Source organism: Cupressus sempervirens, chromosome 2, assembly GCF_028749045.1.
Source record: "Cupressus sempervirens isolate cs-2001-9-10 chromosome 2, ASM2874904v1, whole genome shotgun sequence".
Classification (NCBI taxonomy): Eukaryota; Viridiplantae; Streptophyta; class Pinopsida; order Cupressales; family Cupressaceae; genus Cupressus; species Cupressus sempervirens.
This window is the reverse complement of record NC_143119.1, coordinates 755,338,930-755,365,194: the sequence shown is the minus strand read 5'-3', so window position 1 is coordinate 755,365,194 and position 26,265 is coordinate 755,338,930. Positions and strand designations below refer to the sequence as shown.

Below are 26,265 nucleotides of genomic sequence, written 5' to 3'. Positions count from 1 at the left end.
CGACTTTATCCATGATTTTTTTTGTAACCACATACCAAGGCTCTCAAATCTCAATTCATAAAATTAAACTTTCTAGAGGTCGACTTCCTTGTTATTTTAAATCTGCATGCAACTATTTGTTTCTGCCCATGAATCTGAATGGATCTACCTCCAAGCGGTTAAGCTTCACATGAAGGAACCCGCTCTCATACCATGTTTAGTTTTCAGATTTTAGGGCAGAGAAGAGGTATAGTGCAATAGAGTTGAATAATTACTTGCACGTTATATTTTGGTGTGTTCATTATTCACCACCCAACACATATATAAATGAGATGAAGAGGTGTGTCTTCCAAAAGACATGACACTTTAAATGGGGCCAATCAAGTTTTCCCACTTAATTGAATTATCATATAATAAAATAATATATTTCATATTATTATTATATTGCCATTAAATATGTGGCCACTCTTGGCTTACTTTTGCATATTTAATTATTTATTGTTGATCTTTGTCGTAATGGCCACAAACATTAACATGCTTTGAGCTGGAGTTGACCTAAAGATATATTATCAAATAAAGACAACTGTTGGGTGCTTGAGACCAAAGAAGAATTTGTTGTTGTAGCTCAGAGGTGTGGCCAGTACTTAAGAGGGTGAGAGTAGGTACTTATCATTTCAAAGTTGATTTTGGTGGATAGTTTTAGTAATTAAGGAGCACAAGGAAAAAAAGTGTCCTTCGTTGGTCACCAAAAAAATCACGTGTGAATTAGGGCAAACTGAGAAAGACCTTTCACTGTCTCCCCCAATGAATTTTTAAGATTTTCCACATTATGTGTTTAAGAGTCCGACAACTCAGCTGCAACTTGCATTTGGGAGACATGCATTGGGCTTCCGTGCCTGCATCCGCCTCCCCCAACATCTGCTTTGTCCTTCACTGCTTTCTTGGGTGCTTTAGTATCTTAGTTTTTAGTACCATTGGGTTGAAGTTCTCACATGGTGGTTGATGGTCCTTTTATACTGCTCACTACAATGCTATTTAGGACACCGACTAGTTGGAGGATTTGGGAAGTTCGTGATCAACCTCTTTTCCATCTTCTTTTGAGATTGAAAATTCTAGTTGCATTTTTCGAAGTGAGAGTTTCAATTGGATTAATGTTCAAATTTGTAATAGAAGTTTGTGGTGGATTGATATGATTTATTATGTGCTCATGATGATTCTTCTTCACATCCATGAGAGCTTTTCCCCGTTTGGATGGACATCTGGCATTAGCACACCACCAAATAATGTTCAGTGAGCACAGGTAGTGGGGTTGATCACTATTACCATTGTGTTGCTTTTGTAACATGAAAATTAAGAGTAGGTATCATCCTTGTAGCTAGAGACCGTAGAGATATCCCTTGGTTGGTTGATTCCAAAGCACAACTGGAGACCATAGAGACACCTCTTGGTTGATTAAAAAGTTTTGCTAGTGATTGATCGTTACTTGGAGGATGTTATGTTGGGCGATGATTGGGGGTGGTTCTTCATGGATGGGTAGAGTACTTGTCTGGGTGACTAGGATCATGATCAGAAGTGAGGTTGTTGGTGTGTTCTCTTATGGAATGCTTTGGCAGGAGACATTCCAAGACATTGATTTTGGCCCTCTTAGATATCTCAGTATGGGTTTTGGTGATGTTCATTTTGGGGAATTCCAAGAAGGGAGATTTTAGTGTTGGCACAATGGTTTTTCATTGATGATTAGAGTGGCACAACTTGTGCGACCTTGGGATTGTTCTTGATTTTAGCATGGACCAATTTGATGATTGAAGTTTGTACCAGCCTTGCTTGAGGACAAGCAATCTTTGGGGAGGGTGGATTGTAATGTCCTAATTTTTGTTCCTTCTTTAGTGTCAATGTTTCTAGCAGGATTGATGTATTATGCAGTTCCTGTAGCCCAGTAGAGCATGTAGGGGACCCATTCAGGGGCTTATGGAGACATTTTGACTAGTGTAGGTGAGCCAACTCGACTAGTTTGGGACGATATCCTAGATTTTAATAGGAATTCCTATTTTTTAGGGATGAATTGGGAGTTGGCCAGGATGTATCAAGAGATCTCTAGTATCACCCTCCATTGGGAGTTGGCCAGCATTATGTAATGTTGATAAGAAACAATTGTTCTAAATAAAAATTATCTTTTAGCAATCTCTTGAGTCTTAACAATCTTCGTTCCTTTAATCACTCTAAATGATTGATCAAAGACTCAATACTACACATAACAAGCTTCCAGCTTAAGGAGCCAGCTTTGACTGGTTAGAACAAGAAGAAAATTAAAAAATATCAGAGAAACAATGTTAAATCTGTAACTTATAATCTTACTGGTCTGATTACAGATCAGTCTGATCTGTTCTTACATGACTTAGAGTAATCCAAATACCTTTATATTATCCTCTTAAGGATATCGGCGTCTACACTTAGGATTAGTTTAGAGTTAACTAAACTCAGTTTTTGTTAAGCTAATTTTAAACTTATTTTTCCTTGGAAAAGTCGCCGACTTCTAGGATTGATTAAAGATTGTTTTGGAAGGGACATGTCCCTTGAAAGGACATGTCCCTAGGTCTCTGTATTTAGTATGGGTATGGTTGAAGTCTAAGACCACACAAAATACAAAATAGTCTGCTCCTTAGTCAATACTGCCCAGCTATGATTTGCAGAATTAAAAGACAGAATTCTGAATTAGATTTCTAATTCAATTTGTAAGAACCCCAACCGGTTATACTTCGTCAAACACCAAATTCTTTTATAATCAGTAATTAGGCATTTGGTCAAACATTTGGCATGCAACTCTTATACTGGACTTCGATTTATATTGTGATCTTGTAGGCTTTGCAAATGGATTTTCAGATATATGCAATGGAATTGAAATATTCCACTGTTAAGTCCTTGCGAATACTATGCCAAGAATTAGGATTACAAGAGTGGAACAAATACAAAACTGTTATTAATGCTTCATCTACAATACTGAAATATCAATAATCTGTGAAACAAACATTGCCAAAACTCACATCATGTACTGAACATTAAGCAACTATTATTTAGATTAAACTGTTAACCTGAATATGATAATCATAGCCTCCAAATGATGGTAATCAAAAGCAACCAGGCGCCCAAACATGGTTACAAGATGCCAAGCAGACACAGGAGAAGTCTAACGCCTCTAAAGACTCCAGATTCTAGGCATTCAATGTAGATTTAGCAGACTGTAAAGACCAGACCTGAATCACACCATATAACAGTGCCCAACTGTCAAACGTAGGCCTGATAAAGTTAGGTTGCAGACCCCTGACTCTTATGCAAGCTCTGTGTCTCACAAACTGCACTGTGATAGGAAACTGAATCAGAACTGTCCACCACAAAATTGCTCACACATGTGCTATTCTCCTCGCACAACTCTGTACCCGAGATACAACTACTATGTACCTCAAACAACTTCGAAGAAATAGAAGCCCTCGCAATATCAATCTCCCCACATGTCTCAGCGTCCACCTCAATAGTAAGATCCTGTAAACATCGATCCTGGGACTCATCCACAACGTCCTCAGAGTCATCACCCAATATCTGACAAGGGGTATCATACCTGGTGCAACTCATAGCATCATCCAACAAATCACCAGAGGTGTCTATACTATTTGCATCCCCATCACCTAATAGAGCCTCAACTGCCATCACTTGACTCTGCACATGACTCTATGCTAGGCTGTGAATCAATAACGCTGAAGCATGAACCCACATCTATTGACTCCGCTGTAACACCCAAATCACCGGCATCACAGCTGGGTGACTCCATACATGCATCGGTCCCACCCAAGGAAGCAATTGCCTCCTGCATTGGAGCAACACTATGACAACTCCCATACAAATTTTCAATAATAATTCCCTCCTCAAGAGTGCCTAAAGTATCAGTAGTAATAACTGCATCAATTGTTTTTGCACTAATTGCAACAACTTTAGGGTCGCCTCAACGTGCGGAAGCTTAGTGCCGCTATCCACCAAGGGTACTGACACATCTATTGATCTCTGTAAAAAGGGTCCACCATCAACATTGCATAAAGGACTAGCAGGTCTCATACTAAATACAAGTACATCTGCATCATGGACACCTTTTGGGGAAGATTGAAACTCTCTTCCTTGCAACCTGATGTCGGCCTTCTAAAGGCAGAAATTATATACTTCGTTGTCCTCTCAAATATCTCTGGATCCGATGAGCTCTCCGTTAGCCTCTGTTGATGAAGCTTAATTTTTTCCATACTCTCCTACAAGGCTTTCATTTTCATGGTAAAGTCCACATTACTCCACCTGCTTCTAGAACCACTAGTCCTATGTCTGTCCATAGGAAACAAAAATTAGAGTGCTGGTCACTCCAAGTGCACATCAAATTGAAAATAAAATAACTATCCTACTGCCACTGCCAGTTCCAATAAAACGTTCCTGTTATTCTCCACTCTGATAGAAATTTGAGAACTGTAAACACTATTTATAACTACACAACTAAACTTTGAACGAACCTCTGACTGTACCCAACATGATGGCTGAATTTATAATGTCTTTACTCATTCCCGGCTGACATTTTTGGATAAAAATCAGTCTGCAAATATTCTAATTTCCCACAAGATGGCAGGTCTTGTGGCTCTGATACCACTGTAGTAACCCCAACCGTTTATAACTTCGTCAAACACTAAATTCTTTTATAATCAGTTATTAGGCATTTGGTCAAACATTTGGCATTCAACTCTTATACTGGACTTCGATTTATATTGTGATCTTGTAGGCTTTGCAAATGGATTTTCAAATATATGCAATGGAATTAAAATATCCCACTGTTAAGTCCTTGTGAATACTATGCCAAGAATTAGGATTACAAGAGTGGAACAAATACAAAACTGTTGTTAATGCTTCATCTACAATACTGAAATATCAATAATCTGCGAAACAAACATTGCCAAAACTCACATCATCTACTGAACATTAAGCAGTTATCATTTAGATTAAACTGTGAACCCGAATATGATAATTGTAGCCTCCAAATGATGGTAATCAAAAGCAACTAGGCACTCAAACATGGTTACAAGATGCCAAGCAGTCACAGGAGAAGTCTAATGCCTCCAAAGACTCCAGATTCTAGGCATTCGATGTAGATTTAGCAGACTGTAAATACCAGACCCGAATCACACCATATAACAGTGCCCAACTGTCAAACTTAAGCCTGATAAAGTTAGGTTGCAGACCCCAATGTCAATGCTGATCCCAAATACTTAATTCGTAGGCCTCTGAAAATGGAGACAGGCTTCTCCAGTATCAATGCAGGTCTGCAATTAGTTTCAGCCTTTCAACAACACTACAAATGCTGCCCAGAATCCGTAACGACAACCACTATTGCAGATCGCAGGCCCAAATAGATGAGTTGATATGCTCTATCCTTGCACGCAGGGGTGTTAGAATGTTTTGCCACCCTTCAGGGATGATAAACAGCTCCACACAAACCTCAATCGCTGCCACAGGTAGGTAATAGCAGCCACAAAATGCCCAAAGATTTCCCCTAGTTAAGTTTGCAGGATGAGAGATTAAATCCACAATCATCAAGTCCTTCACACAGTCAATTTCCTTTGCATAAAATGATTGCCATGCCGTCTAAAATAGGAATCTTTCCTCATTAATCCCCATGTGACCAAATACACTTTCTAAAAATAGAAAGGGTCCATCTCTATTACCTCTGACTTACTATACGTAGTAAGTATGACAAATGGAGTCCCAATGATATCGAACGAGGGCCAAATCCATAAATTCCTGATTGTTGGAGATGAATCAATCCTCTGAAGACCCTCTAACCATCGTCATTTGCTTACGAGGATCCAATATTAGGGTGATCCCTGAAATTCTGATGCTGACAACAGATGGGGACATTATACAATTGAAGGCAATACTTTGAAGTTATACGCAACAAGTCACAAGGACAGAAAGAAGATCAAATCTAGTCTATATTCAGTCATAGAATTTGCAGAAATTTTACATGGTATCAGAGCTAGGTTGTCGAACATAAAAACTCACTGAGTTTCCTAACTCGGTGAGTTTTTCACCAGTTAACTCGCTGACTTAAAAACTCGGCAGTCTGGTAAAACCTCGCCAAGTATTCGGCAAGTAATCGTAAAAAACTAGGCGAGTTTTTCATAAAAACTCGCGATTTACTGGTGAGACTTTTGCCTGCGGCCTGTGACGGATTAAAGCAGCAGTGAATGTGTTTTTTCTCATTCTTTCTTGTATTTGCATTGTTTAGAGCCTTGAGGAGTGAAGAGAAGAAGGTTTGGAGGAGGTTTGGAGGCATTCTTGGCTGATTGCAAGTGATTCAAGGCGGATTTGAGTGGATTGTAGAGGATTCTAACCGATTTTAGAAGACAAATTTCTTTCCAAGTATGTTCATCTTATCATAGTTTGAAAACTTTTTATAGTTTTATAACAAATGTTCTTTTGTTTTTGTTGTTGTTTGTAAATGTTTTCAAATCATTTAAAATCATTTTGAATCATTTGAAACCTTAGCTTCTAAGGATATGGTTGAAGTTTGTTGTTTGCTAAGAATATGGTTGAAGTTTGAAACTTTGTATCATTTGAAACTCTAGCTTCTAAGTTCTAACTTTGTTTATTCATTTTTCTATATATTTATGTTTAGGGCAGCGGTCAACCATTAAAAAAATGACAAATCCGCAAGAAGAGTGGCCACAAACACCATGCCCATCTGGATATATAGGCACTCGGCCTAAAAATGCAAGAGATAAGGCATGGCGGTATGCCTATGAAGCTCCAAGTCCAAATGATATTGGGAAGGTGATATAAATTCCCTGTGAGAGAATTATTTTTGGAGGCATAAACCGCCTCCAATACCACCTTGCAGGCATAAAGAAACATGACTCAAATCCTTGTCTCAATTTAACTGATGAAGAAAAAAGATTCATCCATGCCCTACTTGCAGTTGCTGAAGAGAAAAAATTGAATAGGGAGAGGGCAAAATTAGCTATGAGGGCAGCCATAGCTGAATCTGAAGGAGCTCCTTTTGATATGCAAGAGGAAGAAGAAGCACTTGAGAACATACCAAGATCTCTTCGTGGCTCACAGATCCGCAAACAAAATTTCTCTTTTACCGGTTCCACTTCTTCTACATCTCCTACTTCTTCATCATCACCATCCGGATCCCCATCAGGCATAGGTGGTTATTTTGTGCCCAGGAACACACCTGGAGCATAGCCGTCATTAGAGGGCACTGCATGGTTTAAGGAGGTGCATGAGCAAACTGATATTGCAGCAGCTGATTTTTGGTTTTTCAACAATATCTCAATGAATGCCGCTAATAGTCCCTATTGGGTCAATATGGTGAATGCAATGACAATATCAGGCAAAGGGTACAAGCCGCCTAATCGCAAGGATATGAGTGGAAGGTTAGTATTTTACTATTTAGTAATTGTAAATAATTGTGATTCACTTTAGTTCATTGTTATATTTTAAATCTTAATTGTTATAACTTATTTCCTAATTTTTTACTATAACTTACACTTTATTTAATATTACACCTAAATTTTGTAGGTTGCTTGACGAAGCGGTTGGTAGGGCAACATTGTTGATAGAAGACCAAAAGAAAGAGTGGAATAAGTATGGTTGCACCATTTTATCTGATGGGTGGACAGATGGAAGAAGTAGAACCATTATTAACTTCTTGATTGCTTGCAAAGATGATGTGGTGTTTTGGAAATCTGTCGATGCCTCCAGCAAAGTGAAAAATGCAGCCACATTGGCTTTAATGTTGGAGAATGTTGTCATGGAGGTGGGAATAGAGAATGTGGTGCAAATAATCATAGATAATGCAGCAGCATATGTGGCAGCAGGTAGATTTAATTTTTTATATTTGAATCAATATGAATCATGAATGTAATGCTATGGTATTATTCAATTTAGATTTGATGTAATTTGTAAATACTAAATATGGAAAGTTTGTTACTAATTATTGATTTTTTACTAATCTTTTAGGTAGAATCCTCCAAGAGAGGCATCCCACACTTTTTTGGTCACCTTGTGTAGCACATGTCCTTGCCCTTCTTTTGGAGGACATAAGAAAACTTGATTGGGTGAGTCCAGTTGTGGAAGATGCTAGGCGAGTCACGAAATATATCTATAATCACCCATGGGTTCTCAGTTTGATGAGAAAAGCCACTAAAGGCAAAGATTTGATGAGACCTGCTATGACAAGGTTTGCAACGGTCTTCTTGACGTTGCAAAGTATTCTTGACCACATATTGGCTTTGAAACAAATGTTTGTGTGTGCTGATTGGGTTGCTTCACCTTACTCAAAGAAGCCCGAAGGAGAGGTTGTGGCACAAATAGTCTTTGATGATAGCTTTTTTGCAAAGGCTAAGGAGATTGTGGAGGTAACTTCATTATATTTTTAGTTTATTCAAGTTTCATTATCAATTCATAACTTACTATGTTATTAACTAATTTGTATTTTTCAAATTTCAAATGTAGATGTCTCTGCCCCTGGTTCTAGTCTTGCACACATGTGATGGGCAGCAATCCCCAATGGGAGGTCTTTATGAGGCCATGGATAGGGCGAAAGAGGTTGTTAGAAGTTACTATCACGGGGATAGTCTCAGATTTGACCCCATTTGGGAAATAATTGATAGGAGGTGGAACAATATGCTCCACCAACCTATTCATGCAACAGGCTACTTCCTCAATCCCAAATTCAGGTACTATGATAATTGATTGTCCTTGAAGTTGGGATTTTAATAAGTTTTTATTTTAGTTTACTTTTTAAGGTTGTGTAGTAAGACTTGATATCATTTTCTATTTGTTTTAGGGCTGATGATTCCTACTCAGATCCTAATGGAGAGGTCATGCTTCTCTCTCTAAATGCATTGAGAGAATGATATCAAGTGAAGAGGAGAGAGACCTTATTGTGACCGAACAACAAATCTATGTGGAATCAAGGGGTCCTTTGTTCTCTTCTATGCTAGCAAAGAGAGCAAGATCTACTCAAGCACCAGGTAAAGCGTCAAACTTTAAAACTTTTGCTAATTGATAAGTTGTGCTTCTGATTTTTTTTTTTATTGCTTTATAACTTTTCTAATTTTGTTTTGCAGATGCTTGGTGGGCAAGTTGGGGTGGCAATACCCCCAATTTAAGGAAATTTGCTCTTAGAGTCCTATCCCAACCTTGTAGCTCATCCCATTGTGAGTGCAATTGGAGCTTATTTGAGTCCATCCATACAAAGAAAAGAAACAGAATGACTCAAAAACGACTTAATGACTTTGTTTATGTGCACTATAATCTTAAATTGCACATAAAAAAGGCACAGCTCTTAGAACTACTTGGTCCGCTTAATCTAGATGAGATAGATCCTTATTCTGATTGGACAGCACAGGAGCCAAGTCCATTGTTTACACCAGATGAGATCGCTGATTTGGAGAGGCAGGCCATGGAGGTGGAGGCTAACACTGATTTTCAATTTACTATGGATGACATTGAGGATGAGGACGAGGATGATGATGATTCAGGCGACAATCAGGCATTACCATTAGGAGGAGATGCATCCTCCTCTAGGACGCCGAGTCAATCAGTAGGGACGTCGAGCGAGGGGGCACAGCCACAGAGTTCACAGTCACGCAGCTCACGCCCTATCCCAGTGCGGGGCACTTCTTCTAGGACTAGACCCCCTCGCTTTCCTACTAATGCAAGTGGAAAGAGGAAGATGTGATTGACATTGTCACATTGTATTGATGTATTTAGACTTTTAGTATTTACTTCTAGTTTGACAGATTGAAACTATTTAGTAATTCACTATTTTGCTTCCTACCATGAGCATTTTGTATGAGAATGCAATTTTGTACGCATTATGCATTTATATATATCTAAACTTTGTTTCTTTCTTTTGTATTGTCTTTAATTAACTTATTAGATGCATCTTCTCATTAAATTTTGCAAAATAAATGTATTTTTAATTAAATTTCAGCGGTTTTTCAGGTTCCCGAGTTTTTTCCGAGTTTTTTTTTTTAAATCGCCGAATTTTTCCCGATTAAACTTTTGGGGGGCTTGGCGAGTTTTTGCATTTGGCGAGTTTTCCAACTATGGTTTGATGTTTTGTAAGCATGGGTACGTATCATTTTTTACTCCATCTAATTTGATTTGAATGGCTTTCCTATTTCCTTTGCTCCAGATGGATTTATGAGGTTCAACTGTAGGTTGTTTGGATGCTTTATCAACAAATTGTTTTACTTCATTTTCTTCAAGAATCATCATGATTCTGAATTTCCAAGCATCAAAGTGTTCTTTCCCAACAAACCTATCCTCGGGTCTAATTGTGTATGCCATTAAAGATAGGAGATAGTTCCTAGATATATATAAAGTCTGATTACTAGAGATAGTTCAGCGAGTTTTCCATCTATGCATCAAACAACATTTGATATGATGAATGCATTACTAAATGCATATGAGGTCAACAATGCAACTAGAGTTCTCACACTGAAAAGGCAATTAAATCACATACAAATAAAGAAAGAAGAATCAAATGAATTCTTACTTTCTAAGAGTTGCCGGTATTAAAGATGAATTGTCAAGTATAGGAATCATTATTAGTGACACAAAGTTAGCACTAATGGCTATAGATGGGTTTCCAGATTCATGGGAAACTTTTGCACAAGGAATAAGTGCCAGAGATAAACTGCCCGACTTTAACAGACTTAAGGGGGATTGTCTTCAAGAAGAATACAGAAAGTTAAAGAAAGGAGGGAAACTGAAAACAAAAGATGAAGAACTTCATGTTCTTAATACAAACTCCTATAAGGGCAAGAAGAAGCATTTCAAGAAGAAAAAGAGAAATCAAAAGAATGGAAAACCCAAGAAAGATCTATCCAAAATAAAGTGTTTCAAATGTGAAAAATTTGGACACTACAGATCTAATTGTCCTGAGAATCGTGTATTGTATTCATCACTATCAAATGAAATCTCAAGTGAAGCATGTGTAATTGATAGTGGGTCGTCGAGACTTGTAACAGGATACAAAGAAGCACTAGACTCTATTTTCGAAAAGATTAATGGCGAAGTTACCATTGGTGATAATTCAACACATTCTGTCGAAGGAATTGGAAACTGCACTTTGAAACTAAAATCAAGAAATTCTCTTGTTCTCAAAGGTGTACTCTACGTACGAGGAATAAAAAGAAATCTAATCTCAATTACAGCACTTGAAGATGATGGGCATAACGTTGCATTCATGGACGGTAAAGTAATAACTTGGGCAAAGAACTCCTCTATTAAGAAAGCTAAGTTGATTGGTTAGAGAAAAGGATATTTTAATGAATTAAATTCTGAATCTAGTGGACCTATTCAAGCCTTTATTGATGAAGCTGCAGACATAAATTAAATATGGCACAATGATTACGACATCTAAATTTCAAAACCTTATCAACTATGGAGAAGATGGTTATTGGTTTACCTAAACTTAATAAAGACCACTCAAGCATATGCAAAGGGCATGCACTGGGTAAGAACACCAAAAGGCAATTTCATGATAGCATTGGAAAAACAAATAATGTTTTGGAATTATTTCATTCAGATGTATGTGGACCTATGTCTGTTGCTTCTCTTGGAGGATTCTGGTACTATATTTTGTTCATAGATGACTTCTCTAGGTAAAAATGGATGTACTTTTTAAAGGGCAAAGAATCAGAAGAAATCCTAAAGAGATTTAAAGAATTTAACTTTAGACGTATCAGGACATAAAATTAAAACTCTTAGAACTAATAAGGGAGGAGAATACACCTCCGATTTGTTTAAAAGGTTTTGTAAAGAAACAAGAATTAAGAGGGAGTACACCATTCCTTATAATCTAGAACACAACGGGATAGCAAAAAGAAAGAATAGAACGATTATAGAAGCTCGGAGCTATGATATTTGATCAAAATCTAGAATATTACCTTTGGCCAAAAGCCTCTTGTACTGCTGTCTATATTCAAAACAGAAGCCCACACTCTTATCTTAGAGATAAAACTCCTAAAGAAGTATTTACTAAGGCTAAACCCAATATAAGTCATCTTAGGATTTTTGGGTGCTCCGTATATATTCATGTTCCAAAAGAAAAGAGAACCAAGTTAGAACCCTCTGGGAGGAAAGGTATTTTTGTATGGTATAGTGAAACATCTAAGGCATATAGGATTTTCATGCTTGGATAGAAAAGTATTGAACTTAGTAGGGTTGTAATTTTTGAAGAAGATCTAGCATTCAAAAGAGCCCTAAGTTCCGAAGAACCTTCTCCTTTACCTAGTTCTGAAAGAAATAGTAAGTCTGAGTTTGAGAGGGAGAACATAGAAGAAATTGAAGATGAAATTCAAAATTTAAATCGTGGAGAAAATCAAAATTCAAAGAAAAGACCACTTTGGGCCATTAAAATAGTTAAGGAAGCACAAGACTTTGCTGCACCTTCCGGAAAGGTCAGAGAAAGCAAAAGACTTAAAAGATTCTTTAGTTATACAACAAACATGAGTGATTTATTCAAAACAAAACCAACCAATCCTTCTGATGCTATTAAACATGCAGCTTGGAAGGAAGCTATGACAGAAGAATAAAAATCTATTATAAAGAATGATGTTTGGGAGATTGTTCCAAGACCTAAAGGAAAATCTGTTGTTTCTTCGAAGTGGATATTTAAAATAAAGCATGTTGTTAATGGTAGCATTGAGAAATCTAGAGCTAGATTTGTAGCCAGAGGATTCTCTTAGAAAGAAGGGATTGATTATGATGAAACTTTTGCTCCTGACGCCAGATGTACCTCTGTAAGAGCAGTCCTAGAAATAGCAGCATCGAAGGAATGGAAAGTACATCAGATGGATGTAAAAACAACATTCGTAAATTGAAAGATTACAGAAGAAAAATATTTGGAGCAACCTGAAGGATTTGGAACTCATGATCCTAACATTTTTGTTTGCAGGCTCAAGAAAGCTCTGTATGGGCTTAAACAAGCTCCAAGGGCTTGGTATGAAAGAATAGATAAGTATCTCACCGGCTTAGGATTTTCCAAGAATGAAGACGATCCAAATTTATATTATAAAAGAGATAAAGATGATATAGTAATTCTAATACTGTATGTTGATGATTTACTAATAATAGCTGACGATCATTTTATAGATCAATGCAGGAAAGATCTAATTAGAGAATTCGAGATGAAAGACTTGGGACTCCTTCATTACTTCCTAGGATTGGAAGTATTGCAGAATTCTGACAGTATCATACTTAATCAAGGGAAGTATACATCAGACATTTTGAAGAGATTTGGAATGTGGAATTGCAAGTCTATGTCTTCTCTAATGGAGACTAATCTACATAAACTTAAAGAAGCAGCAATAGAATCACCTTCCATAGATTCTACTCTCTACAGACAGATGATTGGGTCCCTTATGTACATAGTAAATACAAGACCTGATATTTGCTATGCTGTTAATGCCTTGTACTTAGTAAATACAAGACCTGATATTTGCTATGCTGTTAATGCCTTAAGCTAGTTTATGTGTGAGCCAAAGGAGATTCACCTAGTTGCAGTTAAACACATTATGAGATACTTACAAGGCACTCTTAATTTTGGACTCAAATATGTGAAGGTTGGCCTAGATTTACATGGATTCACTGACTCAGATTGGGGTGGAAGTGTTAAAGACAAGAAAAGTACTTCAGGATGCTGTTTTAGTTTAGGATCAACAATGATATCTTGGATATGTAGAAAACAGTCTTCAGTAGCTCAAAGCTCCATAGAAGCCGAATACATTGCAGCAGCAATGGCCTCTCGAGAAGCAATTTGGCTAAGGAAGTTACTTGTGGGATTATTTGGGCAAGCTATGAATCCTACGATTATTCATTGTGATAATCAGAGTTCAATCAAGCTTTCGGTGAATCCAGTTTTTCATGACAGGTCCAAGCATATTGAAATTCCTTACCATTATGTAAGAGATATGGTAGACATGAATTCTGTAAAATTAGAATACATTTGCATTGCAGATCAGACAACAAACACACTCACCAAACCTCTATCTAGAGTAAAGATAGACCACTTTAGGAGAAGATTTGGTATGGTTGAATTGTAATCCATTTGTATTCTTTAAATTATTAATAAAATAATTTTACTTGTTAGGCTATTGACTGTTATGGGCTCCACCATTTGTATTCATTATTTAAGAGGTGACGATCTCTGAGATAATGAACACTTTTATAAAAGACATTATGAGAGATGACGATCTCTTAGATAATGTGCCAAACAGTAGAGTTCTACTATAAGATCTAGATGGGTTCAAGATCATATTGTGATATAGACATTGCTATGTCTATAAGTCACAATTTGGATAAAGGAAGAATTTTTTTGTTCTCTGGGGTTTATCCTGTGTCCTGGTAGATCTTAACTCAGGATCATGTTGTGATATAGGAATACCAGTATCTATGAATCACAACTTGGATAAATGAAGAACTAAATTATTCTTCAGACATATCCTGTATATTGTATTCTTAGCAATACTGTTATCACTAGTAGCAGTGATTTGTCATATCAACAGGTTTAGTAATATGACATTGTATCATGTGTTCTATGATACCACATGCTAAGAAGATTCAGATAGATATAGAGTATCAATTCTTGCTTGTTCATCTTTATTGATGTTGCTAGATATGATATCTCTCGGTATGATTATCAAGTTAAGAGGGAGTGTTAAATCTGTAACTTATAATCTTATTGTTCTGATTACAGATCGGTCTGATCTGTTCTTACATGACTTAGAGTAATCCAAATACCTTTATATTATCCTTTTAAGGATATTGGCGTCTACACTTAGGATTAGTTTAGAGTTAACTAAACTCAGTTTTTGTTAAACTAATTTTAAACTTACTAGTCCTTGGAAAAGCCGCTGACTTCTAGGATTGATTAAAGATTGATTTGGAAGGGACATGTCCCTTGTCCCTTGAAAGGACATGTCCTTAGGTCTCTCTATATAGTATGGGTATGGTTGAAGTCTAAGAGCACACAAAATACAAAATAATCTGCTCCTTAGTCGATACTGCCCACCTATGGTTTGCAGAATTAAAAGACAGAATTCTGAATTAGATTTCTAATTGAATTGAAGGCAATACTTTGAAGTAATACACAGCAAGTCACAAGGAGAGAAAGAATATAAAATCTAGTCTATATTCAGTCATAGAATTTGCAGAAACTTTACAAACAAATGGAATTTGCAGAAACTATGACTACTGCAGAGATTCTCACTAGAATAAGGCAGTAAACATTTTCTTATGAGAATGTAATGAAACAAGTAGAATTGTTTGAAGTTATCTTTTTCATTGCTATTGGGAACAATTTTGCCAGTTCAATTATGGTAGCTGATTATTGTTAGCAATTTGAATCCTTTTGAAGTAATCAGAGAATGGTCAAATACTCTTTGTACTATCCAATTATTTACTACATTAAGATGTTATATTCCAACTAATCGAAGAAAAACTAATTGGTGTAAGTGAGTTTGTGTTTGGTTGAATGTTCTTATGTTTTTAGTTCTAACATGGTATTGACTAGTTGAGTATTATGTTTGTTGTTTGTAGAGTATGACAACCCTGAAAATAAATTATTCATTTTGTTTTATAAGAAAAGTCTGCGTAGGAGATGTATTCACTGGTTGCCCTGGAAAACATTGTTGTCAAGTAGAAATGATCAGTGGTTTTCGAATAATCCTTTCTGAATTGTTGAATGATACCCAAATAGTGGGTAGTTTTGATGAAGTTGCCACGAAGGCAATGAATTTCAAAGAAATAAAATGAGCCCAAATCTTTGTTTGCTGATTTCCAGTTTAGTTGTTTTGGAATCAGAAGTTCAAGAAACGATACTAGGTAAATTACCGTATTATCCAACTATACTGCAGTTCTAACTGCTTTGGATATAGGAGTCATGAAAATATGACTCAATGCATAGTTTGCCTTTGATGGGTGGTTTTGACAAGACAGACAACAGCGAATTCGCATAATTGGTAACTATTGCAGGAAAAAGTATGGATATTTATCTTCAAGAGGATGAAGAAAGTTTTACTGCAGGAAAAGGTATCGATATTGATCTTCAAGAGGATGTCTAAAGTTTTAGATTAACTAAAGCTAATCGTGCATGGGTCAAAAGCAAGAAGCAAGCAATTAAGGCTTATTTGGCTTTTGAAAGAGCTAGAATACAAGTAGAGGCTATTGATGTTCTCTTGTCGAATTAAAGAAATATGATGTACTATAAAATATGCTTCCCCATGATATATGGAAAACAGGTATGCAAAGGGAAGATTGACAATTTTATTGCATAACCAATCAAAACATCTAAATATTACCTTGGCAATTTTTATGTATTGGGATAATCTTCTTTAGCCAATTTGAATTTGAATGTCTGTCCATTAGATTGATAGATTCCCATACGTCAACCTCCATTGAAGAGAAAAATGGAAATACATGTGGTATAGAAAGAAATTTTGTGGCTGAATAAAGATGTCTTCCCACCTCTCTCCCAGCCTTTTCTTCACACATGGATAAAAGTAGGTAAACAAAAATTAGTTCCAACGCCCACATGATAATTTGAACAATCACAGATTTCAAGTGACTGTTCAAGCAGCTAAAGTAGGTGCACATCCTAAAATCTGTCAATTAGAAGTTTCCAATGAAAATGGATAAGATCCTCTTCCAATGGGATCGAGAAATTACAAAATGATAATGATAATGGAATGTGTAAGTCATTAAAACGAGATATTGCATCAACCTTACTGTGCCTTCATGTAACTGTCTGTCTTAGTATGGAAGAACCAGATTTATGGTGTTTATGTAGGTTCTGGTGGCACCTAATTACATGAAGTGACTTTTGCATATTTGTTGGCAATCTTGGGCTGTATGGTAAACAAGTCAATGCAATATGCAGAAGTGATTTACTGTGCATTCATATAACTGGCAGTCTTCTTTTTGGTACTTGCATATGCTTAGTATAGAAGAACCAGATTTATGGTGTCTATGTAGGTTCCAGTGGCACCTAATTACATGGAGTGCCTTTTGCAGATTTGTTGGCAATCTTGGGCTGTGTGGTAAACAAGTCAATGCAATATGCAAAAGTGATCTTGATGGACTTGTTCCTAGTTCTGAACCACCTGTTTCTGGAGTACCTGGTGCACCAAACCAAGGTAAATTCATACTCTCTTCTATGTCTTATTTTGTATTGTTCTACTTGACTTAATGTGTAAGAAAAATGTCACAGTGGCGAAGCCGAAATTTGAGGAGTTTGTCACTCCAATTAGAAAGAACATTAAAAGTATTCACAATTGGCAAAATGACAAGTTTATACAAGGAGAACTGGAAGATTGGTTATTCTGCGAATGCTTACGTTTATGATAACTAGACAGCCATGAATCATCTTGGAGAGTATTTGTATTCTTGTGTTAACTTTTGTTCAAAATTGCTTCTGTTCGTAAGCCTTAATTCATTGTTATAATGTTCATAATTGATGTAAATGTTTTAATGTTTACCATTATTTAAGAATGGTTATTCATATCTACTTAGATTCTGACCCAATGTGCTAATTGTACCTTCTTAGCTAAGAATTCATGCTTTTTAACATTTCTGATTTGGTTCTCTGTTTTCCTCTGTCCTATTATTAGCATTTTTGTCGATAAAATGCTTGACTGCTTTCTTTTTATTGCAGCTCATTACATCATACTTATCTTTTATGTCTTTTTATTTTCCTTAATATTGTTGCAGGGCATTCTCCAAGTCCAAAGAGGAACGATAGATACTCAACTAAGGTGCTTATAAGTGCTGTTGCAACCGTAGGAGTTTCACTTCTTGTGGCTCTTATGTGCTTTTGGGGTTGTTATCTATATCACAAATTTAGTAAAGTGCGCAAGAGACCCGCATTAACTGTTGATGAAGGTACATATGATGTGTGGTAATGTGGAATATAAAAAGATCAAGTGTAAATATTAAGGAGAATCTCATGTTAATGTATAAATGGGACTCTACCCATGGACACAAGCATTGAATTTATTTTCTGCTTGATTTGGTTAATCAGTAAAATTGTAGTTTTTCTGTAATCAGAAATTCTCACTTCACTTTAATAATGGCAGGTGCATCTGTAGTCATGTTCCATGGGGATTTGCCTTACTCTTCAAAAGACATTCTTAGAAAAATAGAAACTCTAGATGATGAAAATATCATAGGTTCTGGAGGATTTGGAACTGTTTACAAGCTAGTCATGGACGATGGCAATGCATTTGCCTTGAAGAGAATTGAAAAAACCACATTAGGCTCTGATCGGATTTTTGAGAGGGAGCTTGAAATCCTAGGGAGTGTCAAACATCGACATTTGGTGAATTTACGGGGATATTGTAATGCTCCTTCAGCAAAGCTACTAATCTATGACTTTCTACCAGGTGGAAATTTGGACGAAGTTCTTCATGGTAAGTAGATGTTATCCTTTATTCATCTACTTGAGCTTTACAATTCTATCGAATTATTTGCAAAATTCATTAGTCTCTTTCGAAGATTCGTTATATAATCTTGCCACATCTAGCTTCATGACAATAGTTGGAGTCTGATGCGAGTGGGGAGTATGTTGTATTTGTAAGGTTTTAACTGTAAAGTTGTATTTGTAAAGTTTTAACTGTAAAGCTGGGCTTGTTTACAAAATGGCTGGATAATGTGACATATCTAGAGTGGAATACAAATTGGTTATATAGGATGTCTATTTCTATATTTAGAAGAAAACAGGGATCAGTTGTCATATCTTTATTTATTGAAAGACTAGAGCATAAAGGTTCTGGGTGTTTAGTGGTAGTGTTGCTATCTGGTTCCTACTTCAAGTTCTTTGAATCCTTTTCAGGGAGGCTTTTCATGCACAGCTCGCTTTTCATATATCTGTTTGTAAAACAATAGAACTGAGTATTTACTCAAGTAGACAAAGTTATGCCCAGTAAATGTCATATCACTGTTCAAAAGGTGTTATCTGCCAACAATGTAATTTCTTGGAGAAAAGAGATATTGCCCATTTAAAATGTGTAATTGTATTAAATCAGAAGCATCTGTGTATATAGCAATGAAGGGTGATTATCATGAAGAATCTTTAGTTGTTTAGAGCCTTATTTCTTCACAGAAATCTGCTATGTTTAGTGAAGTGCTCAGTCACAACTCTTAATAGAAAAGAAAGTGCACTTTACTTGCTTGCAGGCAAGGCTTTTTCCCGCTTGTGTTTCTTTGGATACAAGTAACCATCATGCAATCAATTATCTCAAGTAGACTAAGCTGTTGAAAACTACATTTCTTTTAGGTGCTGTTGAAAATTAAATATTTCTTATTTGATTGTTGTGGTTCCACATGTTTGAAGGTTAAAATTAAATTTCTCCTTTCCAAATGTGAAAAGGGAAACTTTATTTTGTCCATATTTTTAGTTCAATTGCTAGTGCAATTTCTTTTTTTTGGAACTGTACAAGGAGCAGCATTGTCTATGCATAGTTGTTGTCCATTTCATCAAAGACAGGTTGTTTCCCTTCACAATTGCACTACATAGGCACAGATTCATATCTCTCATTACTGTTTTTGAATCCAATGGATAATTGCAGACTTGATGTTCGTTATTTTCACAGCCATGAGACACTGTTTATTTGTCCTTTTTTGATAACAGAATAATTAATCCTGAAGATATTTCCCAAAAGTCCTCATTGCATGGAAAATGATAGGTACCTTGCAAGTTAAACTGAAGATATTGTTCAACCAAAAAATTCATTATAAAATCAACAAAAATCAACATTATGATTGTCAGATTCTTGACTTCTTTAAGAGAAAATCATGTAAGAGTGGAGGTCATAGTGTGATCTAATCTCCATTTATCTTGTGTTGTACTTAATTAATAGACACTATGGTTAAGAGCAAGGTCAAAAATGATACGCTAGAGGTCATCTAGATATATGATTTTTTTATATGTTTCATAATAATCTGGTAGATGGGTACAATATATATGGTCCATAAGGTCATATCAGACTGCAGATGGATGTATCAGTTACAAAAGAAATCCAAGGCATAAACAAAACCACATGGACATTCTCAATCATGGAATGATAGCTGATCTTACATATTTAGCATACTGACCAATGAATTATAGATGTATATAGCAGTTTCATTTCCAATATCAGCTACATCAGATATAACTAGAGCAACCTCGCTTCATCCCTATTAGCTGGAACCATTGAACAAGGGCTATTCTCTTCCTGACTGGTACCCATCAGCTATAAATTAGGCTTAGCATATCCATGTATACATTCATGTTCCAGTGGACCGATATCATTACCACTTTCTCTAACAAAGGTCCCCTTTGTTTCTTTCTATATTGGGCCATCACTCTTGGCAGTCCTTTTGACCCTTTGGGGTCTCTTGTTGGACATTAATAAATTTATCTTATCTTATCTATATGCAATATAGAAATATTGTGCAATGTCTTTAGGAATTTCTATGAGGATGGTAAACTGCAAAACAATGGAAAGGAAAGTGAATTTATGTTGAGAGTCCATAATGTAACTTCTGTTGCCCTAAAATAACTCGTTATTCTCGGCTCTCCATATGTTTCATAAAGAATGTCATGCCCAAACTACGAGGGCAAAAACACACAATTTTTTTTTTTTTTGAATAATGATTAATAATTAAACATGCTCTAAGTTTGAAATGATTGAGATAGAAGTTTTAGTAAAGGTTCTCTCCATTATGTCTTAAGATTATAAACATGAGTACGATTACATCGTTAAGATATTGAAGCTTTTGTTATAAGATTGATATCGATCATAGGATACGTTATTTTATTAACTTACAACAATGTGAAACCATTTTTTAGATGATAATGTAAATGTATTCGAGTTTAGATTAATTGAAAGTATCTAATCAACATTAACTATAAATCTCTTAGACAATTATCGATTGACAATCTTAATCGATATAGGAAAGTCACTCTAAGAAAACAATTAACTAAAATTAAAACTGAATATATATATATCTAAAATTATCGATTGACAATCTTAATCGATATAGGAAAGTCACTCTAAAAACAATTAACTAAAATTAAAACTGAATATATATATATCTAAAATTTATTAACTTTAAACATTTCAACTATCTTAACATAAAAATTAACTATCTAATTTTACTAAATTTAAATGGTGATAGAACCTAAAATCTAATATTAATTTAGCATGATACTTAACTCATAACAAAGTTTAACTTATCCTTTTATTTCTAATAAAATCACCATTCAGATACCAATTCAATTAACGCTAAATTAAAACTACAATTGTAACCAAACTATATTAAAAGATATAAATCTTTAAAAAAAAAAAAAAACTAACTAATTTAAAATCTAAACTACATTACATTTAATATAAATTTGTTACTAAACTAACTTAATTTTAATGACATTTTCAAACTAAATTAAAATCTTATTACAATCTAAAAGATACTACCATATTTTCTAATATTAACTAAAACCTAACTAAGTAAATTTAAACAATATAAAAACAAACTAACCTAACCATCCTATACTAACCTACCTTCTAACCCTAGCCGCCCACACTCTTCCCAATCCCTTAACCCCACCTAAACTACCCACGTGACCACCCTCCTCAAAACAAAACATCTACTCCAGCAAGAGCGAATGGCACACCTCCCAAGCTTGGGCGCTTTCCAAGTGCATGTCCAAGTGGGAGAGATCGGCATGGAAACCAACACATGGAAAAAAGAAGAGGAGGGTAACAGGTTTAAACATTGATTTGACTCATTCCTTTATGATACAAGCCTCCATACTCAAGCAAAAACCAATCCACTTTACCAAGCGCTGCACAAACCAGAAAGAGGTAAGAGTTTTCCCCTCTTTCTATCTTGTCACATCAAGCCTGTGTCAAAATTCGCTGGCAGCAAAGGATGTAAGAAAGTTATTTACACCTAAGTGCATGGTCATCGTCCACAGGATTGCGCTCATCAATGAGGCGCATTTATTAGCCGCCCTCTCAACTCAACACACCCCCCCTCCCCCCCCATGAAGCGCTCAGCCCAATGACTTGGGGACACGCAGGACAAAGAGTCAACCCAGGTCAGAGAAATCGCACCAGAGATCATTTTGCGCTAAGGAAAAGTACGATGCGAATGGGATGGGTTAGATATGTTTTAGGGAGAGGGTTAAAGTTTTATTAAAGTTTTATTGGTAAGAAGAGAGTTATGAAAAAAAGTAAGGTAGATAGGACATAGGATATTGTTAGGCTTATGTGTTTGTTTTCTTTAATTTATATAATTAAAAACTAATAATTTTTAATATGTTCAAAAGATATTCTGAGAGAATCTTTAAGATTCTCTGTCTCAAAGTGGAGATTTAATTTTCTCCATACAAACTCCAGAGAGTTTTTGTTCTCTTGGAACCCTTTTTTTTTAAAACATTTTTTTCTAAGTAAGGATTCCAAAGCAAAGTATTTTTTTTTCAAAAAGGGGTATTATTATTTTATTTTCTTAATGGCTTTAAAACATAAGTTCAATAGTTTGTTCACAACAATACAATATTTATTTGATCTTCTAATAGGTACAAATTGAATTGAAATATTAATCATATCCATCTTCCTTTCTTAACATACTTAAAACTCAAAATTTGCATAATTGAACATCATCATATTCATCCTATTTTGATGTGCATTTTTCCAAATTTAAATCACGATTAAGTCACATGATAACCAATTATACTCAAACACCAATTTTATTGGCCAGCCTGATTCAAAGGCTCAGTCGGGAAAGAATCAAGAAGAAAACCCGGCTTCGTTGCCAAACCAACAAAGTTTTGAGATAAAAATTACATAGGATTTCAATCCTGAATTACAGCACTTAAATGAAATTTCCTTCAGGACCCTCAACAAGGGTTCCATATCCAATTCTGCAACACTTTTCTACGAACCGTGGAAGAACAGAATTTGATCGGGTGACAACCAAGCATAACCAAGAGACAATCAAACATGCATATTCATACATGGTTTTCACAATATGATTCACAATGAATCAACACTAGGGAAAGGTGGATTCTTCCAACTAGGAGAAGTCAAGCACAACACCTAGCAGATGCCCAATCGGGGCTATAAACCAAGAACTTCCGTTCTTCCATTTTAACATACCATAATCATACAAGGTTTGTGCTGACAGGTAGGGGCCCATAACACCCTACCCTTTCTCCCTCGTCTCATCTTGGGAAGAGACTCTACACTGGTTGGAGTCCGACTAAACAGACCTTTCCCGAAATTGGTCACTTCTGCCCTCTCCAAGGGTGAGTAATACCAAAACACCCATGCAAGAATATCTCAAAAATCAAACATAAACATGAAAGGAAATCATTTCAAATAACATGGTTTTCAAAGCTTCCCAACATATCCACAAACATACAAACATTGAAACAACAACAAAGTAGCATAAGCATGAAACAAGAATGAAAACTGAACAAGGGACATGAGAATTCCAACCTTCACAAGGAGGTAATGGCAATGAACAAGTTTGAGTAGAGTTTCCCTTCTCCTTGCTTCAATCTTCAAGAACTCCTCTCTAAATGTAGAGATTGGGTAACAACCTCCACAAGTCTAAGAAGGGCCTCTAAATAAGCCTCCAACTCAACCACCAAAAGGAGCAATAACTATTTCCACCCACTAGCAATTCTAGAAACTCCTAACTCATCCTACACTATGGTTAAACCCTAAGTGGAGATGAGGTGAAGTAACTCAAGATAACCATGGTCAATTTTCGCACAAAGGCAAAAAGAGACTTTTTGAGTGACCTCAAAAGTCAATAAAAGGGGCTTAGGGGTTGGAAAAGACTCCTAACCCATACCCATACCCTTTGGGTATAATTATTCCATGTTTTAAAGCCTTAGGAATAGGTTTAGAGCCAAACAAAAGCTAAGAATTAATTAGGACCAACTAACAACTCTAAAATGCAGATTAAGCACTAATTCGGATTAGGGGTGACTAAACTTGATTAAGAACCCAATTAGCAAACTGACACTAACTTAACCCAACTTGGGTCCAAAGATTACACAACTAACCCTAATCAGCATACTGAAGAACATAACCAATTTACGAGTGTCAAGGGACACTAACAAAACATAATTACGAGACATTCACATTTACTGAACACGGAAAGATACATTCATACATCTCACAATTGATTTAGTTACGAACAACAAGGTTTCCACAAATGACACTTAGGGATTAGTTCTGTTCCTCCGTCGGTTTCCTCGGCTAAAAATATCTGCTCACTCATTGCACACATTAGTAGTCCCGAAAATAATATGTACATATATATGTATCAGAATTTCACATAAATTCAAACATACATCAATCAGGGTTTCTTGCATCCTACTTATATCCTTCATCACAAAGATTCCAAAATTAATGTGTTAATCCTACATTTTACTTAATTCATCAACATACATATACATAAAGCATTGAATGACGGACATTAAATATCTGAAAATAACATCACACAACATGAAATAATATGATATGTTCTAAGCATCAGATAATGTCTCGACATCTCGAGTCGTGAGTATCAAAATGATAAAGTAACATCTAAGGCTACGAAGGGTCGGGGCGAGGCCTCACAAAGAAATCAGTAGAAAGGATACATCAAAGTTTGGAAATACATTGCCTTCTACCTCAAAGCCATAACACCACCAAAATTAATCAACCAAATATTTCCTGCAAATTGACTCTCGAATAAGAGATGCTCAATTGGCTCGGCAAATATTGCAAAAACAACAATCACAAGGAACACAACCAAAATCATCAAGGACAAGTGCAAATTTTTTTTATCAGCCATCTAAGACATCATAGGGTTCTAATCATAAGACCAAATATAGGCTCAATACTTGGCAAGTACACACTAGGATTTGAAGGAAATAAGTAAATTGTACTTAAATTAGAGAGTTGGCAAAAGTTGTTCGGTGAGTCATCAAAACATATGGATAAATGCGGAGAATATGTTTAAATTTTGGAATTTTTTGACTGCCTTGGTTGGAATAGCTTTCCATGGACACTTAGTTTGACCTTATTTGTCATTGTTGCACTTCCCATCTCTCCAATATTTTAAAAAACTACTTTATTCACAGATCATTCTTAATTATGAAAGTTCTCAACTATAAATATAGTATGAACAGGAAAGGACATGTACACATGTAATATACAATATAGAATCACTATATGGATACTACTAAGGTATAAAATAACCAAACCCATAAAACTAAATTACATATTTCATAGTTTTGCCTGCGAGTCTTTTGTTCCCAATTGCTTGTCATTGAGTAAAGGCTCGGTCGTTCTTATGTTAATTTTTAAAACCTTCATTTTGCTTCAATTGCAACAATCATTTTGTGGATTTTATTTTTGAGGATTTGTTTACCTTTTGCTTTTACACTCAAAGAAAGAAACACCAAAGTGGGTTGGACATTGGCAGAAGAGCAGTTTATTTATTTAAATAAAATATAATTTGTGGTTGGATTTCTTGCCTTAGTGATCACTACATCTTTTAGCATTTCTATAATTATCTTAAAATGTATATTTCTTAGCAAGTATGGAAATGAAACACTATAACATATTGAATATTATTTATAATATTAAAATAATCTTTTAAAAATTTGAGTATGTTTTTCGATTAAGGGGAAAAATGGGGTTTTGAAAGGATCCAAATAAAAACAGTAGGACAACATTAGATACACTCTAAAGAGCTGTGGTGTCAAAACAAGTTTGCAGCCTTGCTTGGTGTTTGATGCCCAAGCAACTAAACATGGAAACAACCTCCAAGTGTGGATCCTTGACAAGTGAGGTTGAGTCTCCAAAGAAGGCTGACTTCCTTTCTAGTCAGAGTGCAGTGTTGAACCAATGCAACATTTCAAAGACCTACTCCTACCCTTATCTAACTTGCAGAGGGAAAGGGAAGGAGTGTGGAAAATTAAATGGAGGTGATGCACTGGATAAGAATGTTGATCTTTGTAGCTTGTATTAGATAATTTTCTGTCCTTATGGCCAGATTGCATGCATTTGGTAGAATGTCCCCACCCAGCTACATCACTTTGAGAGCCATTAGATAGTAAAAGAATTCAAAAAGTTTAAACAATATAACCAAAAGAAAAATTAATACAGAAGGCACCAAGGAGAGCTAAAGATTGATAAAACACAA

The 26,265-nt window shown here is 35.7% G+C and overlaps 3 protein-coding genes across 4 annotated transcripts in view; 2 read left to right on the top strand and 1 right to left on the bottom strand.

Annotated features, from left to right (window-relative positions):
- Nucleotides 1-26,265, bottom strand: part of LOC149575618 (protease Do-like 1, chloroplastic) — a 328,128-nt gene that overhangs the window by 64,734 nt on the left and 237,129 nt on the right. The gene's annotated exons all lie outside the window — the stretch shown is intronic.
- FEI1 (Leucine-rich repeat protein kinase family protein) overlaps nucleotides 1-26,265 on the top strand; it is a 138,436-nt gene that overhangs the window by 67,449 nt on the left and 44,722 nt on the right. Inside the window, exons 9-11 of the mRNA XM_089815384.1 lie at nucleotides 17,095-17,216; nucleotides 17,791-17,961; nucleotides 18,156-18,488. Coding sequence (XP_089671510.1) covers nucleotides 17,095-17,216; nucleotides 17,791-17,961; nucleotides 18,156-18,488 — 626 coding nt within the window. The remainder of the gene's footprint in view (nucleotides 1-17,094; nucleotides 17,217-17,790; nucleotides 17,962-18,155; nucleotides 18,489-26,265) is intronic.
- On the top strand, nucleotides 7,190-9,272 carry LOC149575620 (uncharacterized). The gene is made up of 6 exons (XM_089815388.1): nucleotides 7,190-7,439; nucleotides 7,585-7,883; nucleotides 8,026-8,423; nucleotides 8,521-8,744; nucleotides 8,855-9,041; nucleotides 9,138-9,272. The coding sequence occupies exons 1-5, from the start codon at nucleotides 7,339-7,341 to the stop codon at nucleotides 8,922-8,924; spliced, it is 1,092 nt and encodes a 363-aa protein (XP_089671514.1). The 5' UTR covers nucleotides 7,190-7,338; the 3' UTR covers nucleotides 8,925-9,041; nucleotides 9,138-9,272.

Bases quoted from the DNA above. Each gene is read 5' to 3' on its own strand.
- LOC149575620 (XM_089815388.1), top strand. From the start codon at position 7,339: ATGAATGCCGCTAATAGTCCCTATTGGGTCAATATGGTGAATGCAATG. The intron at 7,440-7,584 runs GTTAGTATTTTA...TAAATTTTGTAG, and splicing joins CGCAAGGATATGAGTGGAAG to GTTGCTTGACGAAGCGGTTG. The intron at 8,745-8,854 runs GTACTATGATAA...TATTTGTTTTAG, and splicing joins TTCCTCAATCCCAAATTCAG to GGCTGATGATTCCTACTCAG.